Source organism: Python bivittatus, unplaced genomic scaffold (genome assembly GCF_059951505.1).
Source record: "Python bivittatus isolate LINGU-HERP-01145 unplaced genomic scaffold, Pbiv_v1 ctg000020_np1212, whole genome shotgun sequence".
In the NCBI taxonomy this organism is placed as follows: domain Eukaryota; kingdom Metazoa; phylum Chordata; class Lepidosauria; order Squamata; family Pythonidae; genus Python; species Python bivittatus.
The window spans coordinates 68,824,651-68,843,456 of NW_028277030.1; the positions used below are offsets into that span (position 1 = coordinate 68,824,651).

General features: G+C 36.9%; 1 protein-coding gene across 4 annotated transcripts in view; it reads right to left on the bottom strand.

Annotated features, from left to right (window-relative positions):
* The window catches only part of EPB41L2 (erythrocyte membrane protein band 4.1 like 2), a 103,964-nt gene that overhangs the window by 25,391 nt on the left and 59,767 nt on the right, over positions 1 to 18,806 (bottom strand). For all 4 annotated transcript variants that reach the window (XM_007422031.4, XM_088140760.1, XM_007422029.4 and 1 more), the window contains exons 6-12: positions 17,068 to 17,143; positions 15,874 to 16,092; positions 12,042 to 12,129; positions 10,144 to 10,296; positions 8,395 to 8,492; positions 1,395 to 1,567; positions 3 to 160 (exon numbers count right to left, since the gene is read on the bottom strand). In XM_007422031.4, coding sequence (XP_007422093.1) covers positions 3 to 160; positions 1,395 to 1,567; positions 8,395 to 8,492; positions 10,144 to 10,296; positions 12,042 to 12,129; positions 15,874 to 16,092; positions 17,068 to 17,143 — 965 coding nt within the window. The remainder of the gene's footprint in view (positions 1 to 2; positions 161 to 1,394; positions 1,568 to 8,394; positions 8,493 to 10,143; positions 10,297 to 12,041; positions 12,130 to 15,873; positions 16,093 to 17,067; positions 17,144 to 18,806) is intronic.

Below are 18,806 nucleotides of genomic sequence, written 5' to 3' on the forward strand. Positions count from 1 at the left end.
ACCTTTCCATCTTCTAATTGTGGCATTTTAGCAATGTCTCCATCCAGATCTCTGCCTTCCTCATCTTTTAACTTGTACTGTCCAGCTGCTTCAAGGGTCCTCTCACCAGCAACAACAGGAAAGTCCTTTAGCAGGCTCTGGTCTACAATACCTACTGGAGCTACATAAATATATTTAAATAATTCCCCTATTAGTTTTCAGATGAATTCTGACTTGTTTCCTTTAAAAACAACCAAACATTCTGCCAGGATAAGTGGATACATCAGGGTTTTCACCCTGTGAGTTCAGAGCCCCTAGGGGTCAAGAGCAACTGAAGAGGGTCATATTTTTTATAAACCTGATTAGCCTTGCATGGTCTACTAGGAACACTGTCAAAGCTCACCCTGGGCTCTCCTCTTCATTTTGCCTGTGCAAGCCTGAACAAGGCAGCTGCTGTCCTGCAAAACTGATACAGACTATGATATAGACACTAAAATTTAATTACAAAAAGTGGTATACTTCTTTCTTGCCTGACATTAACACCAATGAAATAATTAGTTTTATTCATGTGGATGGGGTTTATTGTTTTAGGGGACTATGATACCACATAGTTTGAGGATGTATGACATGTCAATGAAGTTTTGCAAAGGGGGAATAAAACACAGTAAGACAGGCAGAATTACATCAATAAAATGTTCGAAGTTGCCTATAAGCAAATGTTACAATTAGAACATAAATATTACTAGATATGTTTTATAGATGTATAATGCAAAAATAAACCATGCTTTATAACTATTAGGAATGTTACAGCGGCAAGGTTTCCAACATGTCCTATTTTTGCATATTTGTGCATGCATAAGGGTGAAAACTGCTCTACAAAATAACAACAAAGCAGGCCAGGCAAAGATCACCTTCACCTAAGCTTTTAATTTACTGTTGAATGCACTATTCCATGCCTAATGGCTCCTCACTCAAATGACAGCTTGTAAACTACTTGCCTGTGGTATGTTTGGTTAACTGCATCGTCCATACATAGGACACAGATCATTTAACCTGGGCTATATTCTCCAATTAATTTGGAATTGGTCTACCCTCCTCCTTGTATTTGGATGAAACACTTAACCGTAAACAAACCATGGACAAGTGGTTTGATAGCCACATTGTTTTGCAAGAGGAGCCAGTGGCAATTTCTATGGAACAGCTTCTTCAGTATGTTTTTTAAAATCTAATCCAATCCATTATATGAAAAAAAAAAGCATTTCCACTTTAAAGAACAGGTTTGGCAGGATTTGTGAAATATACGCCAACTACATGAAAGCTAAAAGACAAACAGTTAGCACTACCACCATACCAATGTATAACATTCTTTTACAGGTAATAAAAAAGGAAATCACTGGTTTCTGTCCAATTCTTACCACCATCAAGACTCCTGGAAATTCGTTTGCTTGAGGTCCGTTCAAAGTATGGGGCAGGTCTGTCTATGAGATTGCTAGCCTGCCGGGTCTGTGCTTGGGTGCGTCCACTGTAACGGAACTTGGAGCCCAGCGTCAGAAATTTGGCTTTTGGAGGCTGTTCTGGTGATACAAGTCTACAACCACAAAAAGTGGGCAAGGTCACTTCAAACTATAAAATGATAGTCACTAAACAGTGTACCCCCTTTTTTTACACATCATACCAACTTATTTCTAGGAATTATAAACCAGAGTCTATAAATTTCTGAATATAGCCTCTTCTTTAATATTGCCTTTGCGCATATGTAACATATAAGTAAAGACTGCCTCATACTTTGCTTCTCTATGACAAGAAGGATCACATTTTATTATAAAGTTACTATCTTGCCAAAAATTGTAACTTGTCTGCTAGAGCAAGGATTTCAAATGTTTTCAGGCCATGGAACCTGTTTGTTAAAGAAAGGAAAATTCTGGATCAAGACACAAAGCTCTAGTGATAAAAAATTGGTAGCATTTGAGTGCTTTTTCCCCCTTAAGTCTCTCATGGAATAAGAGAGTTCTTGTGGAAGCTTAGAGTTCCATGGAACAGAGTTTGAAAAACCTTGTGCTAGAGCAGCGTTTTTCAAACCTGGCAATTTTAAGATGTGTGGGCTTCAGCTCCCAGAATTCCCCAGCCAGCATGCTGGTTGGGGAACTCTGGGAGTTGAAGTCCACACACATCTTAAAGTTGCAAAGTTTGAAAAACACTGTGCTACAGGATTATGAAAAAGAGACAAAAAATTATTTTCCAATGGGAGTCTTCATACTTCAGAGGATAGGCAGAGTGTTCCTCCTTGCCCATATACAATTTCTTGTTATAAGAAATTGTTGGAAGAATGCTAGGACTTAAAGAGAAGGCTATTTTAGTATTACAGAGAAAATGATTTCTAGAAGGACTTGATCCAAATGTATAAAAGGTAATCAAGTGAAGGAAGAAAATAAAGGGGCTAACTCTAACCCTAACCTTCATGAGGGAATTTGATGCTTACTCCTGGGCTAAGCAGCTTATATTAATGACAGTTGGAATTGCTGCATTCTTTTGCCTGCCAGCTCCTTAGAAGCAAACCATGAATATATATCATTTGTTGGCAGTCATAATATGAATTTCTATTTATTTCAAAGACATCTGCATAAAAATCTCTGTGTGATTTCAACTGAAACAAATGCCAGTAACAAAACAGAGTATTTTTGTTCCACCCTCCTCTCTCACACAAAGATTGCTCTTGCTTATCTGTTGGTATCCAAGGAGTACATGAAGATGAAAATTGGTATTACCATAATTATTACAACTTACATGCTGCTCCATATTGGAAGACTCTGAGCATCTTATAATATTAATAAAATAAAATAAAAAAGAATAAATGCAATTATAATTAATCTAATGGGCCACCATTTGGGGGCAGCATGATCTTACTAGTCCCAAAATGCATTTCTGAAGAATCCTGTTCTTATGGCTTTCCATTAATGTAATAAAGATGGGTGGTCCAGATATCTTGGGAATAAGCTGTTCCAGAGGAGGAGGGTCATCACTGAGTATACTTGAACCTGGGCTCTATGAAGATGGCATTCCTTCCATAATAGGACTCTCATAAAGCCCACACTCCCTCCTTGCAGTAGATGGCCATATTCAACTCAGAGAAGGGAGCCACAGAGATATCCCAGCCCTGAATTATATAAAGATTTAAAGATGACAACCAGCACCTTAACTGGCAGCCAGTGCAACTCCTATGATAATGGTGTTATATGGGTGAACCTCAGAATAGACATAATTGCACCAGCTGAAACTTCAGGGATAATCTTCAAAGGTAATCCCATGAAAGCACATTGCAATAATCCTGCTGTGAAGTGACAAGGGCATGAGTGACTGTGAGTAAAGCCTCTTGATCCAAGAAAGGCCACAACTGACACACAATATAACTGTGTAAAGCCTTTCTGGCCATTGGCTGCATCTATTGTTCAAGCAGGAGCAGAGTCCAGGAGGATCCCCATATTGCAGGACAGCTCCATTCAGAGGAGCACTACCACATCGGAATCAAAGATAGACCATCACTGAACTTCCAAATCCATAGCCACTCTACTTTTATGGGATTCAGTCTACATTTCCCATCCGGACTCTGACAGCTGCCAAGCCCGAGATCAGAAGCTCCACATCTACTGCCAGGCCTTGAGAGTAAGATTTATAATTGGAAACCATCAGCAGATTGATGATCCCTCATTCAATGACAGAATTCTCTCTCCCACTGGGTTCATGAAATTTAAACAGTAGAGGAAAGAGGATCAAGCTGCTGTTTTTTTGTTAATTAATGTTTACAACAGCATTGGTTATGTTTTTGGATGACCTCTGGCATGAATGACAGGGGGGTAATGTGTCTAATCCTTGCTCTTCTTGACCTCTCTGTGGCCTTCGATATCATTGACCATAGTATCCTTCTGGACTGAAATCTGAAATCTTCAGATGTTGCTGAAATACAACTCTCAGCAGCCACAGCCACAGCCACCCAAAAATGTGGTATGCTGTAAATTGTAATTCAACAGCATTTAGAATTAGAGAATCACCATTTCTGCCCTAATATATTGTAGTAATAAGACTCCTGTGATGAACATTTCTTTATGTACTGTCTGGAGAGCAGTTTCTAGGGGTAGATTGCAAACTAGTGTCAGTAAGCTTATTCCTCATGTTAATTATCTTCATGGAAAAACATTGTTTAGATATAGAGTAGAACTGGCATGCAGATTTCTCAGAGTCATAATCCTGAGCATTAGTCAGTCACTAGATTGAATACAGGTAGTCCTTGCTTACCAACTGCCTTTTTCAGTGATTGTTTGAAGTTACAACAGTGCTGAAAAAATAATTTTATGACCAGTGCCCACATTTACAACCTTCACAGCATCCCTCATTCACATGATCACCATTATAGTCAGTACATGTTGTCCTGTGCTTGACCTGTTTTTTTTTCTACCCCCTTGCAGGGCAGAGAGATTGGAGAGAAAAGGATTACAAGAGAATCAGCAGGCAGACAATGGGGAAACTGGTGCCAGCAGCCATAAGCGTGCTATGCTTCCCTATTGTGTGCCTGCTGACTCTCTTGTAATACCTTCCTCTCCAATCTCCCTGCTCTGCAAGGGGGAGGGGGAGAAAAAAACAAGCAATCTCTCCTGTGCCTAACCTGTCCCTCCCCCCCCCCCTTTGCAGGTCAGAGAATTTGGAGACGAAGGGATTACAAGAGAGCAAGCAAGCACACAATGGGAAATACACCAAGCTGTTTGCATAGTGTGCTCATGGATGCTGGCGCCAGTGCATTGCTTCTGATGTGTGTTCCCCATTGTGTGCCTCCTTACTCTCTTGTAATCCCTTCCTCTTCAATGAATGTAAATACAAACATTAATTCCCTTCTTGCTAATTATCCCAGTGCTGGGATGAGCATCAGGAGGCAAACAAAAGCTGAAGGTGTGAAACTGATTAGTCTTGTCAGTTTCGAGCTGGTTATCCCAGTGCCACAGGGGTGACCAATCCAAAAAGCAGGGGAGTGGGGAAAAAGAAAGCACAGTCACATGATTTCCCACTTAGTAACCACTTCACTTAGTGACAGAGTTGCTAGTCCCTATTGTGGTCGCTAAATGAGGACTATCTGCAACGCTAAAGACTAATCCAGCATCTTTTATACTATTAAAAATGTGGATCCAGGCACAAAATGGGCAATTTTGGAAAAAGGTATGCAATCTCTTAAGAACATATGTGTAATTTAGAATTCAAGTAATATGTAAGTATAGTATAGCAGATACAAAAATTGCCTGATAACAAACAAAAGGTGAAATAAATGATTTAGGATCTGTTAGATCTGTTAAGACTCTAATCAACAAAATGCACAAATGCAGGTATTGTGTTCTGTCTGTACACAGCTGTGAGTTGCAATCATATAGCACCATTCAATTCTCCTTCCCAGTGAAAAGATTTTCAGGAATGAATGAAAACAGAGCTCCATATGCTGGGCATATGGATACACATGCTCTTTCAGATAACCTTGTCTTAAACCACTTAAGGTTTTAAAGGCTAAAACTAGCTCCTTAAATTAGAATGAAAACAATCTAACTCCTGTAGAACAGATGTAGCAAATAGGATTAACTTGATGAAAACACTTAGCTCCTACAAACATATGTGTTGCATTCTGTACTTAGAAGTTCTTGATCATATATAAGGGCAGTCCTCCATAAAGAGTATAATCTAACCCAAATGATTTAAATTGCAAGCAGACTATTGGGTGTGTATGTGAATAATTTGAATTACTAATTAAAAATAAAAGGAAATTGGACAAACTAGTATTTTGAAGTAAGAAAAGCAAAAAGCAGGTAAAAACGAATTCCGAGTAGAAGGAAAAAGAAGCCTGGGATAAATCCAATCCTTGGGTCCACTAGCTGACTGCTGAAGCTCTCACTGGAAAGCAAAAAGTAGATGTGTTTTGCAGGTCAAAAAGCCAATGAACAAGTAGCAGCATTTTCTGTCTGCAGGGCAAACTGGAAAAATAAGGCATGTTGTTTTCACTCCATTTTTTTCTGTGCTGGGTTCCCCTCTAACAAAATTAAATTCTGTGTTACCATAGGTAAGTTATTACAACCTATGCTTTTATCAAAGGAGTCAAAGAGGACAAAGAGAATCAAAGAGAATATTGAAGGCAAAAAATCTTGAAGAACATGTGACTACAGATGGAGGGGGGAGTATTAGGATCCAAAACAAAATTTATTTACAGTGGGGCAAAAAAGTATTTAGTCAGCCACCAATTGTGCAAGTTCTCCCACTTAAAAAGATGAGAGAGGCCTGTAATTTTCATCATAGGTATACCTCAACTATGAGAGACAAAATGGGGAAAAAAATCCAGAAAATCACATTGTCTGATTTTTAAAGAATTTATTTGCAAATCATGGTAGAAAATAAGTATTTGGTCAATATCAAAAGTTCATCTCAATACTTTGTTATATATCCTTTGTTGGCAATGACAGAAGTCAAACGTTTTCTGTAAGTCTTCACAAGGTTTTCACACACTGTTGCTGGTATTTTGGCCCATTCCTCCATGCAGATCTCCTCTAGAGCAGTGATGTTTTGGGGCTGTCGCTGGGCAACACGGACTTTCAACTCCCTCCAAAGGTTTTCCATGGGGTTGAGATCTGGAGACTGGCTAGGCCACTCCAGGACCTTGAAATGCTTCTTACGAAGCCACTCCTTCGTTGCCCGGGCAGTGTGTTTGGGATCATCGTCATGCTGAAAGACCCAGCCACGTTTCATCTTCAATGCCCTTGCTGATGGAAGGAGGTGTTCACTCAAAATCTCATGATACATGGCCCCATTCATTCTTTCCTTTACATGGATCAGTCGTCCTGGTCCCTTTGCAGAAAAACAGCCCCAAAGCATGATGTTTCCACCCCTATGCTTCAAAGTAGGTATGGTGTTCTTTGGATGCAACTCAGCATTCTCTCTCCTCCAAACACAACGAGTTGAGTTTAGACCAAAACGTTCTACTTTGGTTTCATCTGACCATATGACATTCTCCCAATCCTCTTCTGGATCATCCAAATGCTCTCTAGCAAACTTCAGACGGGCCCGGACATGTACTAGCTTAAGCAGGGGGACACATCTGGCACTGCAGGATTTGAGTCCCTGGCAGCATAGTGTGTTACTGATGGTAGCCTTTGTTACTTTGGTCCCAGCTCTCTGCAGGTCATTCACTAGGTCCCCCCATGTGGTTCTGGGATTTTTGCTCACCGTTCTTGTGATCATTTTGACCCCACGGGGTGAGATCTTGCATGGAGCCCCAGATCAAGGGAGATTATCAGTGGTCTTGTATGTCTTCCATTTTCTAATTATTGCTCCCACAGTTGATTTCTTCACACCAAGCTGCTTGCCTATTGCAGATTCAGTCTTCCCAGCCTGGTGCAGGTCTACAATTTTGTTTCTGGTGTCCTTCGACAGCTCTTTGGTCTTGGCCATAGTGGAGTTTGGAGTGTGACTGTTTGAGGCTGTGGACAGGTGTCTTTTATACTGATAACAAGGTCAAACAGGTGCCATGACTACAGGTAACAAGTGGAGGACAGAGGAGCCTCTTAAAGAAGTAGTTACAGGTCTGTGAGAGCCAGACATCTTGCTTGTTTGTAGGTGACCAAATACTTATTTTCCACCATGATTTGCAAATAAATTCTTTAAAAATCAGACAATGTGATTTTCTGGATTTTTTCCCTCATTTTGTCTCTCATAGTTGAGGTATATCTATGATGAAAATTACAGGCCTCTCTCATCTTTTTAAGTGGGAGAACTTGCACAATTGGTGGCTGACTAAATACTTTTTTGCCCCACTGTACACCAGAACACTTTCATTCTATTGACTGATTCAATGAGCTGTCAACTTATTACCTGCTGCCTATTTCTACTAGTCTACAGACTGACAAGGTACCTATCGGTATGTTTCAAATTGCTCAGCATAAACATTTTGCAGACATAACTATGACTGAACATGCTGTATCATATTACAGATGACTGAACAGATCATCAAATCACAATTTATTGTATTGTGACAATATTTTAGGAGAATAATCTAGCATACAGCTTGAGGAAAAGAATTAAAGGTGGTTTTTTTTGTTATTTTTTTAATAAGGCAGGCTGGTTATCATTTAGCAAAACAAAGGATTTTACACTGTAAACACAATGTTATGATAGATCAAGCACATAAAATAGGACCAAATCAAACAACTTGTGGGACACACATAACTGAAAGGCAGTTATAAGAAAAGTGTATTTTTTGCCAAAGGATAAAAGGAAGCTCATCTATTTTTCCCAAGGGGCTTTTCACATCCAAAACTACTTCTCAAAGTTGTTTTTTCCTCAAAAAGACAAAAGCCATGGAAATCCCATAACCCACTAATTAGAAATATGTTTTACCTATAAAAAGTATGATGCTCCACACAAACCTTCCATAATCTTTTCGCAGCCCTATGATTTGGCAGCTTAAAGCCAATAGTACTCTCAAACTGCTCCAGCTGAAAAAAATTCACACAAATTAATATAATTTTTGGAAACTGTTTCAGCTAGCAACTTTTAGCCCTCATTTTAAATACTGTATTTCTTCCTATTATGACTAATTTTCATTACTGCTCTGAATTACAGACAGTAATAAATATTTGGAGGAAAATAAAGGAAAAAAATGTATATAAGTAACAGTTTTGAAGGCCTTTACTGGTTGGTTCCAGGGATTTTATTGACAAATTTTTCATACAATGTTTTCCTTCAATAAGCATTACAAATGTTGTAGAAAAATATATTCATTTTTATTCTGGTTCATATTTAAAATAAATTTTATTTAAAAAATAAAAAGATTACAGTTCCAATTGTATATACTATATGTATCAGACAGTAAGTCATACTGAAATCAGTAGGATTAACTTCTGTGTAGACATGCATTTGATCTCATTTACTCTTAAATTTAATGTAATCATTTTCAATCGCTTGGTGCAGTGGTTAAGATGCTGGTCTAGAAACCAGGAGACTGTGAGTTCTAGGCCTCCTTTAGACATGAAAGCCAGCTGGGTGATTTCTCAGCCCAACCTACCTCACAGGGTTTTGTTGTGGGGAAAACAGGAGGCAGGAGTATTAGGTATTTTGCTGCCTTGAGTTATATACAAAAACCACTATCATTGTCATTGTCGTCGTCATCATCATCATCATCTTAGAACACAATTTAATTAACAACTCTAAACCACACGTTCAAAGGCCTCACGTTATACAGTACTCTGAGGCTATAATCCAAAGACAACATAATGTAAATATAGGTGACTAGATAAGTGCTTTCTTGGAAGTTTTTTTCCATAACATTCAACATTTCTAAAGAAAACGAAACTGCTGCAAAGTAGGAACTGGTTTGGCAAAATTAAGCATAGAAATAACAGTGTCTTTGTCCATTGCCCATTGTATTTAATGTTTAGGCAAAAACATGCTTTCATTTTTGTATAATTAAACTTTGCACTGATTTAATTTAATTTATTTATTTATATTTCAAATGTGTCACCACCCATCTCACTGCAAGCGACTCTGGGCAGTTCACAGTAAAAAGAATAAATATTAATTAAAATACACTACAACAAGATTCCTGTATAAATAATAAATATCTTCCAAGAAACTGATGTTAACTAGGAGTTATTAGACTTGCAAACAGTACACATCTGGATAAGTTATCAAATAGCAAGTCTACAATTGATTAGATTTCATACAATTAGTATGTAAGACAATAATTTTTTTTAATTACATCTGGAATCTTTTTAATTGCTCATGAATTATTTGTGAGCACCAAATGCTGTAAAAAATCTCTTACTGTTCATTACTAATGGATCTGATCCTGTGTTTGATTCTGAAATGTGAAGCAACAAGAAAGCAAAGCGCAGGTGAAATATCAACATTCTTAAATATATTCAATATAGAGAACATCTCAGGAGAGCCATGCACGAACTGAACCAAACCTGCAAGTAGCTACAGCTACTTTGCACTATGGATCTTCACAGGTCTAGTATGATTTAAAAAAAAAAAAACTTTACCGGGCAGACATATATTCAGTTTAATCACAGTGTGAACTGTTGAACCACCTGACATGTATTCATATGATTTCTGACATGTGAATCATGATAGCCAAATACTTACTTCAGTCGGTCTGATTTTAATATAGAAATTACTGCGTTTGTAAGAAATCTTCAAAATTTTGGGCCAGGCAAAACGATTTATTCGGAGTCTGTCTTTGTAAATGAGTAGCCCATTGGCACAAACCCCCAGCATGATGTCCACACCTTCAGAATCCTATCAAATTAAGAATGAAAGCAATTTCAAACTGATTACAGTAGGAATACATACAAGCAGATAGATAAGACAATGGGACAGCAGGAGAGTACAAAAGATTATCTCAATGACAGGCATGGAAATTTAGCTGAGCAACAATATTAGAAGGTAAGAAAATACTTCAGAAGTGGTAAAATAGGCAGTCAATGATGAATGAAATACTGTAGAATGATAAAAGTTATTGCATTGTTGTATAAAGTTGGAAATACTGAATATCAAAAAAGTACACAGAAGATAGAAATACATCATATGAAAGGAAAAAGCCACATTTTTAAAACGCTTCAGTGAACAACAGTCAGTGACCTATTGCCTAATCCATTCAATTTTGTAGCATGTACTGTAATGTTTCAAATCAATAACTATCCAAATATTTGGCTAGTAGACTTCCTATTACTAGAGGGGACCCATCTTGCTTCAAAACTAAAGCATGAACAACCCAAGTTTTTAACAAGAAAGTATGTTTATAGTTGAAATTTCAGGGGAAAATGAAAACATATTGTATATAGACTCCTAAACACCAAACGTTCTGTAGAATATATGCTCTGTGGAATTTTCACCCCACCTATCCCACTGACTTTTCCAGTACACTTCCTCATCTCCTCCATTCTAGCAACTGCAGCAACATGCAGTCATGATTATAACTGAAAGGAAAAATTCCTAGCTGCAAAACTGCCAGCATTATATCATTTCATTATCACAGTTAACAATGGTCTTTTAAAACGCATTAGGTGAATAGCAGCTTGACAGCTTCGCAAATATCCCTTTAGGGCAAGCGCTCAGATTTTTCTTTTCTTCTTTTTGCAAATGCCCAAAGGCAAATAAAAGTTCTGGATACTTAGGCTAGCAATTTCTTTGTGGAGTGAGGAGGGGATGGAAAAAGAGTTTTGCTATTCCAGGATTTGCCACAGCTTGGGCAAGGGCTCTGATTAGTGGAACCTTCTCCAGCTAGTCAGCTAGAAAGAAAGCGGTGATTGGCATATTGGTGTTCCCTACCTGATCTCTGTACAGGGAGTCCCCAGGTTAAGAACACCCAGGTTACAGATGACCCATAGTTAAGAACGGAGCCTACTGTAGCAAAATCCGAGTTAAATACACAGTGATTCAAGTTAAATACACAATGGTTCGAGTTAATACACAGTACTACTTATACAGGATCATACAATAATACTGTTTCGGCTTACATACAAATTTGACTCAAAGACAGACCTTGGGAACAGAACTCGTTCTTAAACTGGGGACTACCTGTATTTGCTTGTGTATGTTGGGAGGGAGGCATTGTACAGGGGAGAATGCAGCAGTAGAATGCTGCTCAGAAGACATCTTGCTTAAAACAAGCCTAAAAAAGCATGGAATAATGCATATGCAATAGAAATATTAAAAATATCTACCATGGATTTCAAATTATTTCCCAAATTTAAATTTCCCTATCTTTCATGCAGAGGAAATAGAATATATCAAAAACTACAGCACTGATACAGGGTGGATTTAGATTGATTCACACATCTGCCAGAAACTGTAACACATATCTACTTCCCGTACTCTAATCAAATCTCCCATCAGATTGATTTGGTGCCAGCAACAACACTTTCTTCCTTTCCTCACAAACAACAAGAACTTATATATTGTACAATAGGGATTTTTAAGTACATGAGTCCACCACGTTTTCTAAATGAAGTTTTATTTTTCATAGAAATGCTGACTAATACCTTAGCATGATGTAAATCCACTCCATACATGGATAGCCGCTTGGCATTTTCTATGAATTGGGAATCTGCCTGTGCTGGAGTCAAACCTCTGCAAATATTTAAAAAGGAAACATAAAAAACAATATTATGTTATTTTGTGTTGTTATTATATGACAACATATGCCTTGCTACTCAGACCATGGTCTGCTAAGCCAGTATTTTGTTTCTAGGCATGGCCAGTCTTTGCAAGGAGTAGCAATAGTTTTAATCCCATCATTTAAAACATCTGACCTTGTATTATTCCCGATGAAGGAGTGTCCATATTCAAATGTAACAGCTTCCAGTCTTTGCATTTGTGAAAACTATCAAAACATACTGGAGTAGAAACACACTTGGCACAGCCATGCCCAAAAACCATTACATCAATACCTAATGGTTATAAACATTTTGATAATTCTAAAAGCTCAAACAATAAAGGGAAATGCCCTGGTGTTTTTCAAAAGTCTACTATTTAGGCAAGAAAAAAGAACTGAACTTGCTCTTGAGGGATTCAAACTGTATTATCTCTTAAGTGGAACAATAGCCAGGGATCCTGATGAAGTAGTAAAGATGTTTCTCTAGAACATCTTTCTTGTCTTGTTGAGCTTCTTTGGTGTAATCAGAAGAGGAAAAAATCCCTAGTTTCTCGCCAGCTTTGTTTTGAAATTTTCAAATAGCACTCAGAAATAATTTCATAATCATGTGGAAGCTGAAAAATATCTTGCATTTTTAAGTTCCTGTTGAAAAAGACTTTTTTTTTTCATATGTTTTACTATTATGCTTACTTGTATCCTGGCTGCTAAATCTTTGTTGTTGCTGGCTCTTAATTATAGACTTGTCTACTGGGGAAATATTATGGGATTTTCTTCCCCATAGCTTTATTCTAACCCTCCTTTTCTTCCCTTGATTTCTCTCCCTTTGCTTTTTCTTCTTCATTAAATCATTGAAGATTATTATTTTCATTATTTTTTCCTTTCCCTCCCTATTGATTTGTATACTATTAATAACAATCTCCTGATTAGTTTATGTATTTGTGAGGGAGTAGCAGGGATATATTACATAATGTTTGACTACAGCCAATTAGGGTTATAGATTTTATTTTTAATTACATCACTATTTTTTCTCTATTTTTCTCACCTCTTTTGGCTTGGTCTTTCAATAGGGCACAGATACTGTATGGATGGAAATGCCTTTTTTCCTTGTTGGTTTTAGTATTTCTTATATTAACAGCAGCCTCCCTTGTAACATGAATCACTAAAAGACTGAAATTTCCAACTAAGGAGAGACAAGTTTTAGTTAAGTTTCAAAAAGATAACAGAACTTACTGTTTTCCAGGAGACTCATGTTCTTTCCAAAGACAATCAACTTGTACAAAAAGCTTCCCCACCCAAGCTTTTTGGATGCAGATGTATTTGAGGTGGGTTTTTACTTACTTTGGGCTTACCAAAGTGTCATATTTTGGACTGATATCATTGATTCAACTCTTAAATCATGGGGGATTCTTAATAGTGTAGCCTCTCCTTGGTTATATTTATTTCGAAATAAAGAAACCAAAGATTCCCTCTTTCTCCCTTTCTTTTTAATCTAGCTGTAGAATCTCTTGACTGCATTATAAATTCTGAAAACATTAATGGCATAATGATAGAAGGCAGAGTGTGAGACTGTACTATTAACAAGCTTATTATTTTATATTAACTCAATTCTGAGAAATTGTTTCTGAAACTTTTATAGAATTAAAATACGAATTTGATTCACCTGAGTGTGCTTCTTGGTAGTTTATTCAACTTAATTGTTTTTGCTGGGTTTTTTAATTTTTTAAAATTGTGGTTTTTTTACTTTATTTTAATTTGTTTTTGTTATATTGTGAGCCACCGAGAGTCATTGAGAGTCAGGAAGAAGGCGTCTATATTAAATAAATTAAATATTTGTTATTTTAATCTATTTGTTCTAGATGTCATAACTGGTTCTGAAATATTTCAATAGTTGGAGGTTTTGGAGGAATTAATTGTGGCTTCTAGGCCTTTTGTACGAGATGCTGAATGAAATTAATGAAATTCATACTCATTATCTACAGAAACTCTGGAACAAATCAGAATGTCCCATTTTGGTAATTGGATGGAGGGTTGTTTTAACTAACATTATATTAGTTTCCTATGATGTTAATATAAGGTTAATATAAAAAACCCAAATTGCTTCATGTATACTGGACACTTCAGAGAATGTTTAATAAAACTTGGTTATTATAGCCTAGTTGGAAATGCAACTCAGGAGTTGGAACATGAACTCATATGATTTGGTCTTATCCTATTATTAGTTGCGTGTGGATTTTTCAGACATAGGGATTGGCTTAAAAAATGATCATACAAGATCAAAAGGAGAAAATTATTTAATCAGAAAATGTATATGGCTACCCATCTTAAACAAACAATTCTAGGCTGCTAAGAAATAATGCACAAGAAAAAAATATAAACAATATAAAACGAGAGAAAAAATACTAGTAAAAATAATTGTAATACAATAACTGAGGCACCTCATGACCAACTCACAACACCAAAGCACATATATTGGGCTCTGCTAACAACCTGGCCCTATCACCTCAGGGAAAAACCAGGTCTTCATTGTCTTCTAGAAGGCCAGTAGGGTCAGGGCCATCTGGATCTCAGGGGGAGGATACAGGTGTGGCAACAGAAAATGTACATCTCCTGGGTCCCACTAGATGACAGTTTCACCAAAGGGATCCAGAGCATGCTCAAAGACAGCTGGTCCTGCAAGTAACCTGGACTTGTGCCATGCAGAGCTTTAAACAACACTTTGATTTCCTTCCAGAAGCCTAGTGGGATCCAGTGCAGCTTGTGGAATAGCAGTGTCACATGGGTGAATTGTACTGGCCCAATCCTGCATGCACCACTGCATTCTGGACTAGGTGAAGCTTCCAGGTGCTTTTCAGTGGCAGCCCCATGCAGAGTACATTGCAGTAATCCAATCAGGAAGTGACTAAGGCATGAGTGATCATGAGCAGAGCTTCCTGATCCAGGAATGGGTGCAGCTGATGCACAAGATGGATTTAAACAAAGGCTCTCATAGCCACAGCAGCTACCTGCTCCTCAGCAAGAGTTGTGAGTCCAGGAGGACCTCCAGGTTGGGTGCATCAATTCTAATTTGGGAAGTGCTATCCCATCTAGAGTTAAAGATGGAAAATCTCCAGATCCAGCAGGCCAAAAGACCCACAGCCACTCAGTCTTGCTATGGTTGACTCACAGCCTGCTCTTCCTCATCCAGACCACCATTTCTTCCAGGCACTGAGTAAGAACCTCAGCAGCATTCTACTTAGAGGTTTCAGAGATAATTTGCTGGTGCAAAATATGTTAGCGTGCTACATAAATACACAAGTATTATCCACTAGATAAACTGAAAACTGGAAAATCATATAGCTAATGTGAGGCCCACTGATTATCATGGACAATGTTTTCTATTTACATGTGTAAGCTCCATACTTTTTCATCAAAAGCGTTCATGAGCATTTGTGCTTAAGTAAATAACTTTGATTCACTGGACTGATTTTTATGGAACATCCACTACAATCTTTAACTGTGAAGAACTAAAAAGTCTATTTCAAACTTGATCTTTCCCTAGAGTTCAGTGGAATTGGGCAGCTATAATAATCTTAAATGAATAAATAAATAAAGTTCCAAATTAAGGGCATGAAGAAATACAAAATCACTGTTGGATCACTAGATTCTATCTGGAATTCAGTACTATCTGCAGCAAGCAAAGCAAAAGTGAATACAAATCAATTACTGGGAACATGACGCACCTGTGTGTCTTGTGTAATTCTACTACTTTCTCCTCCAACTCCTTTGTCTGGTTAGGCGCAAACTGGAATTCCCGTATGTAACCACTATCATGCTCCTCTGGATCATAGTCACCTAGTTCAGCTTGTAAAGTATATGAACCAAGCAGAGCATGGGTCACAAAAGAGCATGGTAGACGTCCAGAAGCAATATCTTGACGAAGCTGCAAACAAAGGAAGTACCTGAAAAAAGAATAATGATAATTGTCTGACAAATATTCTTACCTATTGTAACATTTTAAAAATCTACATTAAAAGCAATCTGCAAACATAGAAAATATAAGATTATATTTTAATAAGGGCAAAAAAAAAATCAAATTCCTCCTATTTCTCATGTAAAACTGGAAATTATACTATCAATAAAATCTTAATGCAATTTTTCTGACTACTGCTACTGAAGTATTATAGTTTTTAAAATGTACAAATTCCTTTTTATTTTCCATATTACACTGCATAATATTTGAGGCAAATTACAGAGTAACTCATTACCATATGACTCTAATAACTATTCTAAATAATGGCTAACTAGGACACAAGTAGAATAAACTATTCTGTTGGCAGATAAGATGAAGAATTTTAACCATAATTGCATGCAGTTGTCTTGAAAAATTATGAGAAACATTTCCATGAACTGGGAGTGAAAATCATAAAGGTTCCAGTTAAAGGAACATAACCATAGAAATGTCAGAGTTACATCATCTGAGGACAGAACATTCCCTATTATCAAGAAATCTCTTAATTCAAATAAAAATTGATTTATTGAAGTATTCTTTCAATAGGAAAAGTATTTCTTCCCTCACACACCCATGCTATGATATATGTTTTGAATATCTGCAGCTGATTCAATATTGATGCTTTTCTGCTTTTAATTAGTTCCTCTTCTTCAATAAAAAAACATTACTATCAGATGATTATTTTTCTTCCATGACATTTATCTACAGTAATAATCTGTATATACATTTCTACACTAGATTTAGGAAAAATACTAGAAATCAAACATAGAGGAAAGCAATAGCAGCTAAAATAGGGGGGGGAAAAGCCAGAAATGATGCATTTTTGCATCTTGACCATTTGCCTTAGGCTTATGAGATGTAACATTTTACAGATTTTCCAAGAGACACTAAATAATGTAGGAATCAACAATGCTTAATGGCATACCTGGTGATATCTTCTGTTAACTGTGAAGGATCAGGTGGATAAAACTTCACATTAAAGGTGAATAGCCATGGCAAATCTACATTTGGCACATTCCATAGAAAACACATGGGAGAAAAAATGAAAACATTCAGAGTAAACTTTATTTTTATCCACAAATAGGAAAAAAAACAAAACTACTGTATACACTAAGGACTGGAGAGAAACTCTTAAATTAAAATTGTTTTGTATATATTGTAAAATTACTAATATACTGGATTTTAAATTGTTTTGTCCATACCATTTGAGATTAATGAAAAATGTTTAAACATAAGTATTTATTTACTTACTGTTATACAAATATTGCATGGATTCTAGATGGTTTACAAACATAGCACATTAAACCATAAAACATACTAAACACAAAGCTTGCAAGTGACCTCTTTTCCAAATGTCCTATGGAAAGCACAGTTTATCATTCCTAAAAGATAATAAGAGACTTTGGGGAGACAGCTGAGAGGGTTGCAACCAAGAATGCCATCCTCTGGACCCCCAAACTCTAACCTCCCATGGAGGGGTGGGCAGGAATCCACTGTTTTGCCTCTCAGCATGCATCTATTGGTTGGGCAGATGGTCTTGAAGCTAACAAGGACCTGAGCCATTATGGGCTCTATAAGAATAGCAAGCATCTTGAATTGGGCCCCAAAACCAACCAGCAGCCAAGGAAGCTCATGGACAAGACATGGGCAACATTCTGTGCCACCTACAGTTTCCAAGTTGTCTTCAATTCTTTTATTCTACTTTGAATCAAATATACTAACCATGAATTATATGAGATACCATGAAACACATGCTGATAAGGCAAGCAAACTGATACAGATCCTGTAAAAACACCTACATGCTCATCGTAACTCATAGTTGATAACTCAATACTTTCATTATTTGTCTTAGATTGACAATGTCAGGACCAATTTACTAATTCAAACTGGTGAAGTTAGTAATATATGATCAATCAGTGTGCTGGACTGTAGCTTTAGCAGAGGTTTATATTCAGCCAAAACTACTACTAGCTACCATTAATATATAATATTTTTTTAAATTCAGAAAACAGTTCTTTAAAAAAAATTGACTCAACATTTAAATCATACAGTAGTTTCATATACCTACAAAAATGCTTTGGTCAATACTGTGCATAAAATATCTGACCATTCAAATAAAATCTCTCTGCCCCAGAGTTTTACTTGAGATACTGCAAAGACAGAAATCTGATTGTAATACAGGTAGTCCTTGTTTAGCTACCACAATTGAGACCAGCAACTCGATTATTAAGTGAAGTGGTCATTAAGTGAAACCGCGAGTATGCTTATGACCTTACTTCAGCTTTCCTTTGCTTTACAGACCTGTGAAGGTTGTAAATGTGAGGATCTGTCATAAAGTTACTTTTTCATAATCACTGTAACTGTGTGCAGTTGCTAAACAAGGAGTACCTGTAGTACAGGTCAAGCACCACATAGGGCTTCTAAATATTATTAGTACAAGTAAATAGTTACAGTACAAGAAATAAGCATTCTATGTAATTATAATAAATAAGAAAAGAGACAACTTTAAACTTGTGAAATAAAAATGCATAAAGTAGCATATATTTGAGTATAGTTAGGGACAATTGGGACCAATGAGTTCATTAAGCGAATCATCACATGACCAGACACAATTTTACTACCTTTTTTGTGGTGATCATTAAGCAAATCACCACAGTAGTTAAG